Source organism: Diorhabda sublineata, chromosome 4, assembly GCF_026230105.1.
Source record: "Diorhabda sublineata isolate icDioSubl1.1 chromosome 4, icDioSubl1.1, whole genome shotgun sequence".
In the NCBI taxonomy this organism is placed as follows: Eukaryota; Metazoa; Arthropoda; class Insecta; order Coleoptera; family Chrysomelidae; genus Diorhabda; species Diorhabda sublineata.
In genome coordinates this window covers 28,480,104-28,492,353 of record NC_079477.1, presented here as the reverse complement: position 1 = coordinate 28,492,353, position 12,250 = coordinate 28,480,104, and the positions used below count along the sequence as shown (strand labels likewise).

General features: G+C 31.3%; 1 protein-coding gene across 3 annotated transcripts in view; it reads right to left on the bottom strand.

Annotated features, from left to right (window-relative positions):
* Positions 1-12,250, bottom strand: part of LOC130442393 (unconventional myosin-XVIIIa) — a 185,739-nt gene that overhangs the window by 31,585 nt on the left and 141,904 nt on the right. For 2 of the 3 annotated variants that reach the window (XM_056776460.1, XM_056776461.1), the window contains one exon: positions 1,335-1,607. In XM_056776460.1, the coding sequence (XP_056632438.1) occupies positions 1,335-1,607 (273 nt within the window). Of the gene's footprint in view, positions 1-1,334; positions 1,608-4,100; positions 4,815-12,250 lie in introns of those variants that run through there. The other variant, XM_056776470.1, reaches the window with a different exon arrangement.

Here is a 12,250-nt window from a genome sequence, read left to right as displayed (position 1 = left end):
ATTTCTGTAATTATGAAATACGGACTCTAGTGGGCAAATGGAGATATCTCCTCGTCTTCCTAAATAGTTAAATTATTTTGATCATATATTTCAATCCCAACTTTGAATAAGTTTCATGTAGTTAGGTTTCGCTGTTTATGAATATAAAATAATCCGAAGTTATACAAAGATGGTCCCAGAAGTATAAAAATCGTCAAGCTCCTTAAAATAGCAATTAACTGCCAACACCTCTTCATTGTTGGAAAATCTTTGATCACCGAGCCATTTTTCCGAGTATGGAAATAGAAAATAATCCGTGGGGGCTAAATTTGGCGAATAGGATGCATAAGATACCAATTCAAACTATAATTCATTAATTTCGGCAATTGCAATAGCGGATGTGTGAGCTAGTGCATTATCTTGATGAAACAACACTTTCTTCTTAGCCAAATGTGCTCATTTTTGCTTGATTTCTTCGGTCAAACATTGCAATAACTTCGCATAATATTCGCCGTTGATAGTTTTTCCTTTTTCAAGATAGTTAATGAAAATTATCCCACGCGCATCCGAAAAAACGAACGTCAGAATCTAGCCTACAGATGGAACGGTATTTGGCTTCTTTGGAGCTGATTTTCCTTTTTCAGTCCATTGTTTTGATTGTTCTTTTGTTTCGGATATGAAGTGGTGGACCCACGTTTTATCCATGGTTATGAAACGGCGCATAAATTCGGTTTTATTTTTGTGATACACTCAATGGAAACATCTTCGCGACGCTGTTTTTGTTCCATTGTGAGCAAACGCGGCACCCATCTAGCGCACAGCTATTTCTAGCCTATTTTTTTATTCTGACGATAATATTTTGTAGCGAATGATGAAACAATATTATTTTCTTCAAACAAGAATCGTAAAGATTTTAACCATATGCGAATACTATGAAAATATCATTCTGGCTAGACTTCGTGCTCCATATGGTATTGTTTTTACAAACTGAAATTATTTTCGATGGATCGAGCATTTTGGAAAATCTATGCAAGCAAATTTTCAGAACATTAGTCCCAATACTTTGCCATATGCACGTCGATTAAGCTCGTCGTGAAGAACCCTGTACACTAGTGAATAATATACCCTGTACACTAGTGAATAATATATTATTATAACATCAGAATGGTTTGGAATATAATAATTGAAAATCTACCAAACTCTCGGAGAATTGAGGTTTATTAGAATTCAAAAGATTGTTTTGGTAACCTATTCTAATATTATTTCGGAAAAGTTTGGCTTTATTTAACAACAAGAGAGACATTAGACGAGTCATTGGGGAATCTATAAGAAATTTTAAGAATTTAAACACCTACCGTTTTGATTTTAAGCTCCTCTTCCGTTCTATAAACGTTCAACAACGGAGTAACCCTCACCAACAATCTCCACCATGGCCAATCCCTCACAGCTATAAACTTTCTAACGTTTCTTTGGATACAACGCACCGCTAAATCTTGTAATTTCTTCTGCGCCAATTTCTTTCTAGCCAAGTATCCGCGACAGTGTGCTTGAAGATGGACGACCATACCAGCGAGACGTTCATCGCGTTGAGTTTCGAGTTGAGATATAGCGCCATTTCTGAAGAAAATCTGAAAATTTATAGAAAATGTTTTTTTTTCTATCCAGATGTACCCGAATTTAAAAGTATTTAAAAGACAGTTGTTCATATATTTATTTTAATTTTGATTACCTATTTCTCGAAAAAAAAAGTTGCAAACTTTTGGTATTGGACTAAACTCACCTCATAAAAGTTATTTATATAAAGAAACAGTATGGTTTGAATCGGTTATAATCACTGTTGATGATCATTTCAACAATGACAGCCGGAAAGGGGAATATCATAGATTTATCATTATTTTAAGTGGCAGTCTGTGTAAGTTGAGTTTAATATATCCATTCGAGCTGTACACTGTATTACAATTTGCTCTTTTTAAATAAAACTTTTCAAAGATACATTAAACAAACATTCGATTGTAAGAATGAAAAAAAAGCAATGTAATCTTGAGCAATGGCACAAACACCAACAAATTTCTAAAGTTTGTATCTATGAATTAACCGCATTAATATTTTCATATATTTCCAAGTATTATTTTGTTTGATAATTAAAAATACGGCGACGGGACATTCTGTACAGTAAACTTACGGCGCGATTTCAATATAAACGTTTAGTTCTTCCAATATCAATTGCAAATTATAAAAACCGTTGCCAAAAATTTTGCTTGATCTACCGTATGCGTAGATACCTCATTTTATAAATTTATTATTGGAACTAAGAAAAAAATCATTATTATCCCTCGTTAACCTGCTATAACTGAATATTAATTATAAAACGTAAATAGACGAGTAAAATATACCTGCCTGCAAAGGAGTTTGGTTTAAACCCTGCTCTCCTTTTATAAACTATAAATTGTTCTACGTATAAAATCTTGAGTAACTTTGTCAGCTGATTTCAGTTTTCCTTTACATGTTTTTCGATCCTGTTAATGATCCACAGCAACCTCTTTCGAGACTACTCGATAAATGAAAAAATTATTTATTCTAGGCAATTCAGGAATTTTTATTATTATTGCTGAATATTTTCTTTTTTTAAACATCCAAATATATTTAAAATAACATGCTGTGTTTGTATATCTAAATCTTTAGTATTAAATTCATACCTGCCTTTATTCTCACTACACTGTGCAATTTCATTGTCTTCATTCGCCCATGGTCTAAAGACCATATTTCTATTTACTTAAAGAAATTAATGAATTAAATTAATCTCACCAAGCCACGACACTGTTTATCGCAGACTGTCTAGTAGGAATATTTTGAAGAAATTGTGTACATACAGCTTCGGCGAATAGAAATGCATTTATGTTTATGATTCAATGTTTTTATTGCTAAACAGTGGAGATGATGATTCCACGTGGACTGAAATTTTATACGGGGAGTAAACATTATTTTTAATTTTTTTAATTTGGTATTAGTGCGGTGCGTATTTATGAAATATTGATTGTTCCTCGCATAACTCGCGTCTTCTGCAATTGATATTAGAATAACTATATTTCAAATCTATCAGTGTAAATTTCAATATAACGTAGTTACAATGTTTTAATGAATTCCCAGTCTACAATTTATCAGAATCGAAACCAAACAGTACGAAAAGAAAACCTGGAAATAATTTGAAACCAAATGGTTACCGTTGTTTCAAAGTACAAATAACTAGTATAGAAAATATTTCCAAAGTCTAACATTGAACGAATGGAATTATGAATAAAAATAATAACGGAAGGAGATTTTTAGGAGTCTACAACAAAGGCCACTTCTGAATTAATGGACATTTAAGGGGAAATAAATATTTACAGAATGGAACTATGAAAACAGAATAATTAAGTAATTTGATCGATTGGTCTCTTTTATCGACAGATTTATATTCAAATGATGTTTTTACTTTGTAGTCATTTACCTATTTTATGGACATAGCTATACATTTTAATAAATTTAGAGAAAAAGATAATAAAACTTTGTGGTTGAATTCTAGCTAAATTGCTGAGAGACAGACTTTTGATGATCTTTTGAAGAGGTTTTTAATATCACATGATATCTGTCTCCATCTCATATGTCCATTAGACTTTTGATGAAACCCGGGTATGGGAATTAGAAAGACAGGCAGCACATTCGTGACAGTACAGGCTTGATATAGTTCTTGGACAGTTTCTCAAGCCATTAAATACAGTGTTGAATAGCGCCCTAGAGGTGATAATCACATGTTGAAAGACTCGAGAGCTTGTTGGTTGTCGCTGCTTGGTACCCATACATTGATATTCAGTGAGAAACTCTAAAATTCGCGTTCACTGTCTCATTTTTGTGGACATCTACACGCTCTTGTTTTGATACTGATCTATTTCGATTCTAATAAGTAGAATTGTCTAATGGAACAGTTAAATTTATAATTGAACTTTACATTGGTAGACTAGAATTGATAGTTGATTCCTCTAATTTTTCATAATTTAGGATATTGGAATTAGTGATTTCCACAATAGAATGTTTGTTCATATAAACATAACCTAGATATTTATAATTAGTGAATTTAATAATACCTTATCGGGTCTATGTTTGTTTGAACTCTGCCTCAAGTCGATTCCACTATCTTGTTGATTGAACGAAATGTTCGACGTAGCATTCGTTGGTTCCAAACTTTTCATGACGAAGGATGACGAATGAGAATCTTCACAATCGATTTCATTTTCGTTAGAAATATTACCGGAATCATCTGAATGATCTGAATTATAATCTAAATCCTTTTTTACGGCGAGACTGTTTTTATGCATAATTTCTTCTTTTTTGACGTAATCAATTAGGTTATCAATTTCATCATTGTTGAGGAAATCATCTGGATCTAGCTCGTATTTGTTTTTATCTAATTTCAATTTTTCTAGAAACTGATAGGTGTTCTTATAGTTCAGTTTGATGGTTTCTGGAGGTTTTCTTCTATAAGTAGATTTGACGTTTTTAATTTCGGGTTCCACTTTGGAATTACTTTTAGGTGTTACTTTAAAAGTATCTGTTTTAAGCAATCTCGGTTTGACTATAGTGTCCTTATTTTCTTCTAATTGTTTGATAACAGTTTTAACTTTTTCTTTTGCTGCTTTTATAACGACAAATGTATCCTCCGGGTTCACATCTTCAGTTTTTCCTATTGAACTTAATTTTTCAATTGATTTCGATACTGAATTATGTTCTGCTTTAACTCTTTGTATACTTTTAGCTCCAGTTGGTGGTTTTATGTAAGTTTTATTAGATTTTTCGCTACTAGTAATATTTTTAGGTAATTTTGGACTAGTAGATGTTTCATTGTTTTTATAGTAAACTGGTGTTTTCGAAGCTAAATTCTGAACACTCTTGTAATTATTGTTTTTTGTTAACGTGTTTCTTGGAATAATTTTGTTTAAATTCTGTACACTTTTCGTAAAAGTTTTATTTCCATTAAGAGTTAAGTTTTGCGTACTTTTCCCTTTATTCATTTGGGTATTTTTGTTAGATTTTTGTAATAATAACTTGGAAGTTGTTAAATTTTGGCTGCTTTTGGCGAGTTTTCCATTCAAAGTAGTTTTCTTTGTACCAGCACTACACCTGTCTGAATCTAAACTGTTTAGATCGCAGGGAATGCTTGGGTATGTTTTCCTTAAAGTTGTATTAACTGGAATCTTACTCGCCAAATTAATTTTTGTACAAGTTAGATCCATAGTGCTCTTCGCTTTTGATACCACTTTCTCGTTTTCGCTATCAGTTAAACTATTCAATCTTTTAACCATTTTTTTGACATTTCCTGTAGCTTCGACGGTTTGATCTTTTTTATCATCCTTAGATATATCGTTATCTAACGCATCTTTGAATTCTTTAAATGTTTTTTCCGTACTATATATATTGTTCATACTTTTAGTTTTAATTTTAAGATCGTTGTTGGTTTTATCGGTAGATAGTGGTTGGGAATTTGCTTTTTTTAAAATACATTTTGATTCGATAATGCTACATGTTTTCGCTTTAACCAATTTTGGTATTTTGGTATCGTTTTTATTACTATTAAGTACGTTTTTATTTGGAGTAGACGAAGCTAGAGGTATACTGTTATACTCATCTAATATTTTATCAAAATTATTGATAACAATTTTCAATTTATTAGATTCGTTTTTATCGTAAGGAACATCTATCAATGTCACGTTATCATCCCTCTTGTTGAAGTCTTTATTTCGAGCATAGTCAACGTTTTCGTAAACGTGGTCAGTTTTTCTATGGATAATTACGATATCTCTCTTAACTTTAGCTGCGTTCTTATCGCTGATTAACCATTTTTTTTGTGAATCACAATTTTTTTTAATGAAAGATGTAGACGTGTTCTTGGTATTAATCTTCTGAAACTTCACGGAAGACATCTTGTGTCTCAAATTTAACCACAACACATAATTAAATAAACTGACTTTCCCTTGCCCGCATATATCAGATGCGCTCTACTTATTTGTTGAACAATTAAATGGCTCTTCTTCACACCAAAATTCAAATCAAATCTTCCTTTGATGTAGGTTAGTAACACAATGCTATGCAGGTTTATTTTCGGCGTGTTATTCGCATCATTATGCAAATTTTATATTTTTTTATTTAGTCAAGTGAATATGTTACGAAATCTGAACCCACGTGTCAGTGCCCACAACAATATTATGCAGATACAGAATATATTGAACGCCTCTCCGAACGGAGGGACGAATTTTTCTTCAACAAATTCTTCTTTTAGATCCAATGTGAAAGATTAGTCCAACCTAAAATTTAATGTTAATATATAGGGTTGTGATAAAGAAATGCATAAAATTCATAAACGTCAAACAGTTCATTTTAATAAAAATGTAAGTGACCTTAATTTTAGAAATAACTTTTAAATTAACTGAACAGCCTGTTGAACAAAAATTATTTCTAGTAGGAATAGTTCAAATTGGGTCCCGTTCACTATCTGATATAGGCCAAGAGGATGATAAACCTTATTTACAGTGTTTGTTCCATTGATTCTTCGACATTGACTGGTCGGTTAACGTAGACCCGACTTTTGAAGAGTCCCGACAGAAAAAAATCAAGGGGGGTAAGATCAAGTGACCTAGATGGCCTGTCCATTGATCCACGTATTCCAATCCATCTTAATGTGATGGTTCACGAAGTATCGCACGACGCTATTTTAAAAATTTGAGGGGGTAGCTGCTGTCAATGTGTAAATTTCTTATCTTTGTCTAAAATAACAGAGATTTCTAAGGGGGTAAGACAGGGATAAGTTGTTTAGAATCAGAATTTAGATCTATATACCAAACTTAATTCATCGACCAACTAATTTATGTTTATTTCACTAATCAAAGACTAATATTTTTAATTAAGACTACCGTGGAAAAACAAAGTTGTATCCGTAACAACAGATTGTATTCAAATGTATGTTAACATTAGAGGAAAAAGGTTATGGGAATTACTGTTATAGAGCCGGCGAAAGATCGATAAATATGATTGTAGCTTGGTTCAGGGAAAGATATAGAAATACTGCAATGAACAAAAGTACTGCTTGGCGTTTGAACGAAAGGTTTCTTACAACATTCAATGTAAGTAAACAGATACAAAAGCTCACGACGAAACTGATTCAGGAGCTTTAGTTTCTTGAATGTCAGTAGAAGCATATACCAAAATTACTCATAGAAGTATAATTACAAACATAAGTAGAACACATTTACGAAGAACAGTCAAAATTTGTCATACTTAAAAGAAGGCGACGAAGCAAGGCGATTATAGTTTTTTTTTACCAAAAATGGAATGATGTTCCGTTTTTCCAAAACTGTTGATATAGAAGCGAAGGCAATCCTCACCACGTAATTAAAGCAAAAAAGGAGTATTTAAAAAAATGTGTGGTATGCCGTATCATAGAACATTAAGAAAATTTATTCCCCAATTTTTAGAAGAATTATTGATGAACTTCTTTTAAATATTTGAAAGTTTCATTTCTTTCAACATAACGGCTACCCTGCTCATTACATACAAAGTATAAATGGCTAGATAAAGTTTGGCAGCAGATGGTTTGGGAAATTGTTGGTCAGCTATATCCCCGAAATTTTACAATGATCGATGATTTTTTTGTTACGGGGAAAGATGATACAAATAGTTTAACAAGAACACATTCCGAATAGTTTGACAAACAGAATAAATTGATCAATTACTACAGAACAAGCACAGGCAGTTTTTGGACCATTCCAAAAACGTTTTGAAAAATGTCCAGTGATAAGTTACTACTAATAAGCCAAATAAATATGGTATATGTGCCTAGATGTTGTTCTTAACAACTTTTTTCCACAACTTTTGTTCATATTTGCTACATAAAAGACACATTATCCTACAATAAAATAGGTTACTTCTGAAACGCACTGGAAATTTCAAAATTCAAATTATTTTGGTAATTAGCCAAATAAGTTTAGAAGTATAAAAATAAAAATTGCAATCTTACAAGAGTCGTTTCATTCTAGCCACCTAATTCTCCAGATTATATTTTCAAAATCTTTATACTTCACGCAGACCCAAATTGTACTACTCCAGAAGAAGACGATGGTATTTTCTGCATTATATGGGAAATTTAAAATTTCACTTGATATTTATAATGCTCAGAATTGTTAGAATAAAACAAGTATATGTTTATAATACTACTTTCGACTATATTAAATGCACATTATCAGAATATCAAACCTATACAAACAAATTACAAAATAAATTATAATTTTATTAGTAGTAAAGTTTTGATTCTTTAAAAATTCAGACAATTATTAATTAAACGATGTGATTTTCTTTTAAATAATCGGGACTTCATACCGTTCAACACAATAGACACCAGCACTTAAAATAGATATGAAAATCATAACAGACACTATTCAAAGTACACGTTTTTCATTACATATAAAAATTGTTGTCTAAATTTGGATTTAAAAATATCAAATTATTTTAATTTCTATTAAAACTTGGCCGTCATAAAACCGAGTCGGACGTGACCGTGACTTAAGTATACCGATCGAAGGAGAAGAAGCGACTAAAGTAACGTATGCATGCAAGAAGAACTGCAGGTGACTCGCAGTAGTAGTCGTAGACATACAGGATGGTTTACAAGACTTGTTTTGGTTTACAAGTCATCATTGATTCCGTCAAATTTGAATTGAAATAGGCAGTACTTGCCAACAAATCAAAATTACGTACTTTATCGAGCTTTTCTCGGTCAATAATTTCTGTATTTATCATGTTTTAAAGATTTTGATGCTATTTAGATAACAATAAATCATTTCGAAGAATTTGGAAAGTACTTTCACTTGAGAAACACATTGATATCAATGGTTAGAATGGAATGAATTTTTTTAATTGAATTTTAAAATCAATGTTTGTGTAATATACTTTAATTGATGGAATGGAATGAATGGATAATCAAATTTATTAGATTATGACGATAATGAATATTTTAAGTTCCGTACAAATTTTTGAAAATAAAATTATAGACTTGCTGAAAGTCTTTTTTCCATTTTGCTTCATTGCTTATGAGTCAATTCGCAATCTCGGAATACAATTTTGACTCGACTTTTGAGGTACTACCCTTCAAATCTATTGAAGTTTATTTGAAATGGTTTTTTGTGTTTATATTTTATATAGATTGAAGAAGCATTATGATTCCCAAGTGAAAAAGAATAAGAGTTTTGATGCTTGATATTAAACTATTTAAATTCAATATTTAATATAATTCTTATGTTCAGGACTAATTTTCGAATTTGATACATTTTACTTACGTATTGAAACAAAAGGAAGGTCAAAAACTCATTTTTATATAGTATTAAATAAATAATACCATATAGAAATACTTTTTTTAATCATTCTCCCGCGTTGATTCAATTACTTTAATAGTGGAGATTTAGTGCTTGAGGATCGTTCGAGGAAGTTCAGGGGAATCAGTAGAAAGCCCACCTAGTACCAACACTTGCAGATTATCGGGTTCCTTTGGACCTTCTATAAATATCATACTTTGCAATATAAAATCATTAGATTTTTCGTTATATCTATTTATCATTAGATATGTGTCGAATAGTACCACACGAATTAACGAAGATTCCAGCGAATCGTGGAGTCGAAAGCTAATGCGAATGTATGAGAAAAACTTTGTAGTATTGAAATAGCAGATTCAGCACCTAGACTGGACCTTGCACTGTTAAATTACTATTTATTCACATACAGAGTGAAGAATTCACTTTGGAAAGTGTCTGAGACTAGGATCTGAATATCTTTTTTCTATAAAACCATCGTACCCCTTGCACGCTCGGTAGAAAATCCAGTGGGATCCATAGCTTGAATTTCCACTCATTCGTATCTTTTGCTTTTTAGATCTTAATATTTTTCTGCATATCATATTTTCTCTCATCTGCATTTTGTTTTGTTCCTACTTATTACATGCTCATCTTTTGTTTTTTCACTTTCATTCACATCGTTTTTCTGCTTTGTCGATTATCCACGCTTTGCACCATAATTCGTTATTATTTACAGCATATATGGTTTTGTATTTTGCTCTCGTGATACTCATCATATATTGTCCCAATATTTCCTTCATTTTCATGAATTAAGATACTCTGTCTCCATTGTTTTTACGAAAGTTCTGCATTCCTTTCATTTCCTTTTCAGTATTATTACATTTTCAGCGTGCCTTTTATATCCATACTGGTTCTAAAGATTCTTGAATATAGTAAAATATTAAATAACATCACGAACAAAGGCCTGTGTTGATGTCTGAACTTCTTTTTAGTTTGTTGCTCTATCATTTGTTGAAATATTCGTATATAATCAATTATAATTTCCATTCATCCTGTCCTAAACTTTTCAGATATCACAGATCTGAATCCACATTGACCAATTACAAATAAGTTTTATCCACATTCCTTCTCTTTATGGTTTTAGCCATACTTTTATACGCTACGTCCAGTATCTCGATCTCTATATAGATTCTACTTTCTTCCGTTTTGCTTTTAATTTTATTTTGCTTGTTGCCCCTTTTTACATACTTCTCATAAATTCGTAGTTTCAATTATTATTGCGTCTCTGCAATATTTTATCAGATCTCTTTCTATTTCTTCTTCTCATAATGATTTGTCGTTCCTACTTTTCTGTATTACCACTGAAATTTACTCTTTCCGTGGTTGGTGATATTCCTCTGTCGATCTATGTCACAATTTCCCATTTTTTTTTTTCAATTATATTTGGTACAGTTAATATTTTATCGTGACAGGCGCCCATGATTTGTTTTTCTAATTAAGCATTACTTTTCTTGGTCATTCCATCAAAAAAATATTTTTAATCTCTGCACAGATGTCCGCCTGTAAAAAACTTCGTTTATAAAGTTATGGTTTGTGAAGATTAACTCTATTTTTGTTGCTGTGAATCAGGTAAAACTGCTCCTCGTGCAAATCAAAATGTTTTTGGTTGATGAGTAATTTAAGCTACAGTTTGAAGTATACACAGAAATTCTGAAATTCCACTTGTAACAGCCTTTGTCTTTATTTTTAGTGGGGCATATATAGAGGTGAATGAAATTATTCACTTTCCATAATCATGGATTAAATTATTTCTAGCACAGATAAAAGTTGAAGGGATATAATTTCAATCATAGTAATTTTTCATTTCATTGTCAACCGAAATTGGACGAGGGCGAGGAAATTTTTTCTATTGTTGCAATTTGTTGAATTTGCAAAAGACATGTTGAAAATGCGGCGATTTCTGGCATCAAAGCTCTAAGAATGATTTAACCAATGTCTCAATGAATTTGCTGAACGTGGGGTAAAAACCATAGAATACGATGGGATTCTTCGAAAATCAATTCTTTTTCTGCTATTATTATTTAATAAACAAAATGAACATCTAAAGTCGACATTATTGATTAGATATCCTCTATATTTTCAAAAATTTGCACAGTAAAGTTTTAAATTCCATAATAGCATAGTTAATGAAAATTGTATTCACCATAATCTGACGTCACGTTTTATTAAAAATCATATCATATTTTTTCCATTATTATCAATAAAAATCACATAAAATATTTGGTTATTATTTTTAATAAAAAACATCACAAAATGAAGTTAAAAAAATCAACGAAACTGATGACTTTAAAGTTAAAACTGACTTAATTTGGTAAGTTGCAGCATTAAATCTTTGCGTACTTTGAAACACTGAAGCCTTGTTCGACCGTGTATGATGTTGGAATATCTTCAAGGTATCTCCTACTATACAGTATACTGGGTTTTATTGTCACACTTTAACCAGAACATTTCATAGCCTTCATTGAATTTCTGTTTAAATTTCTAGTCTGTACTAATGATTATAGACGCTAGATAGCATTCATTGAAGCATTTAGATTATTTAGATTTAGATTCTTAAGATTCTTTAGATTTCAATAAACTAAGCATTAGCAGCATCCATCAAGATAGATCTTCCATGTGATATATGCATTAACTTCATTAACTATCTCACGTATAATTTTATCCACAATCTACATGTTCAAGGGCATGGATTTTATTATTTCTGGTGTAGTTACAACAAATAATAGTCCTGATTGTTCCATATCATGGTCAATTTTTAAAACAGAAAATTACTTACAAACTATTCCCATGGAATGTTGACGTAACTCCTTCTCGGTTTTCAATAGATTTTTTTTACCTAT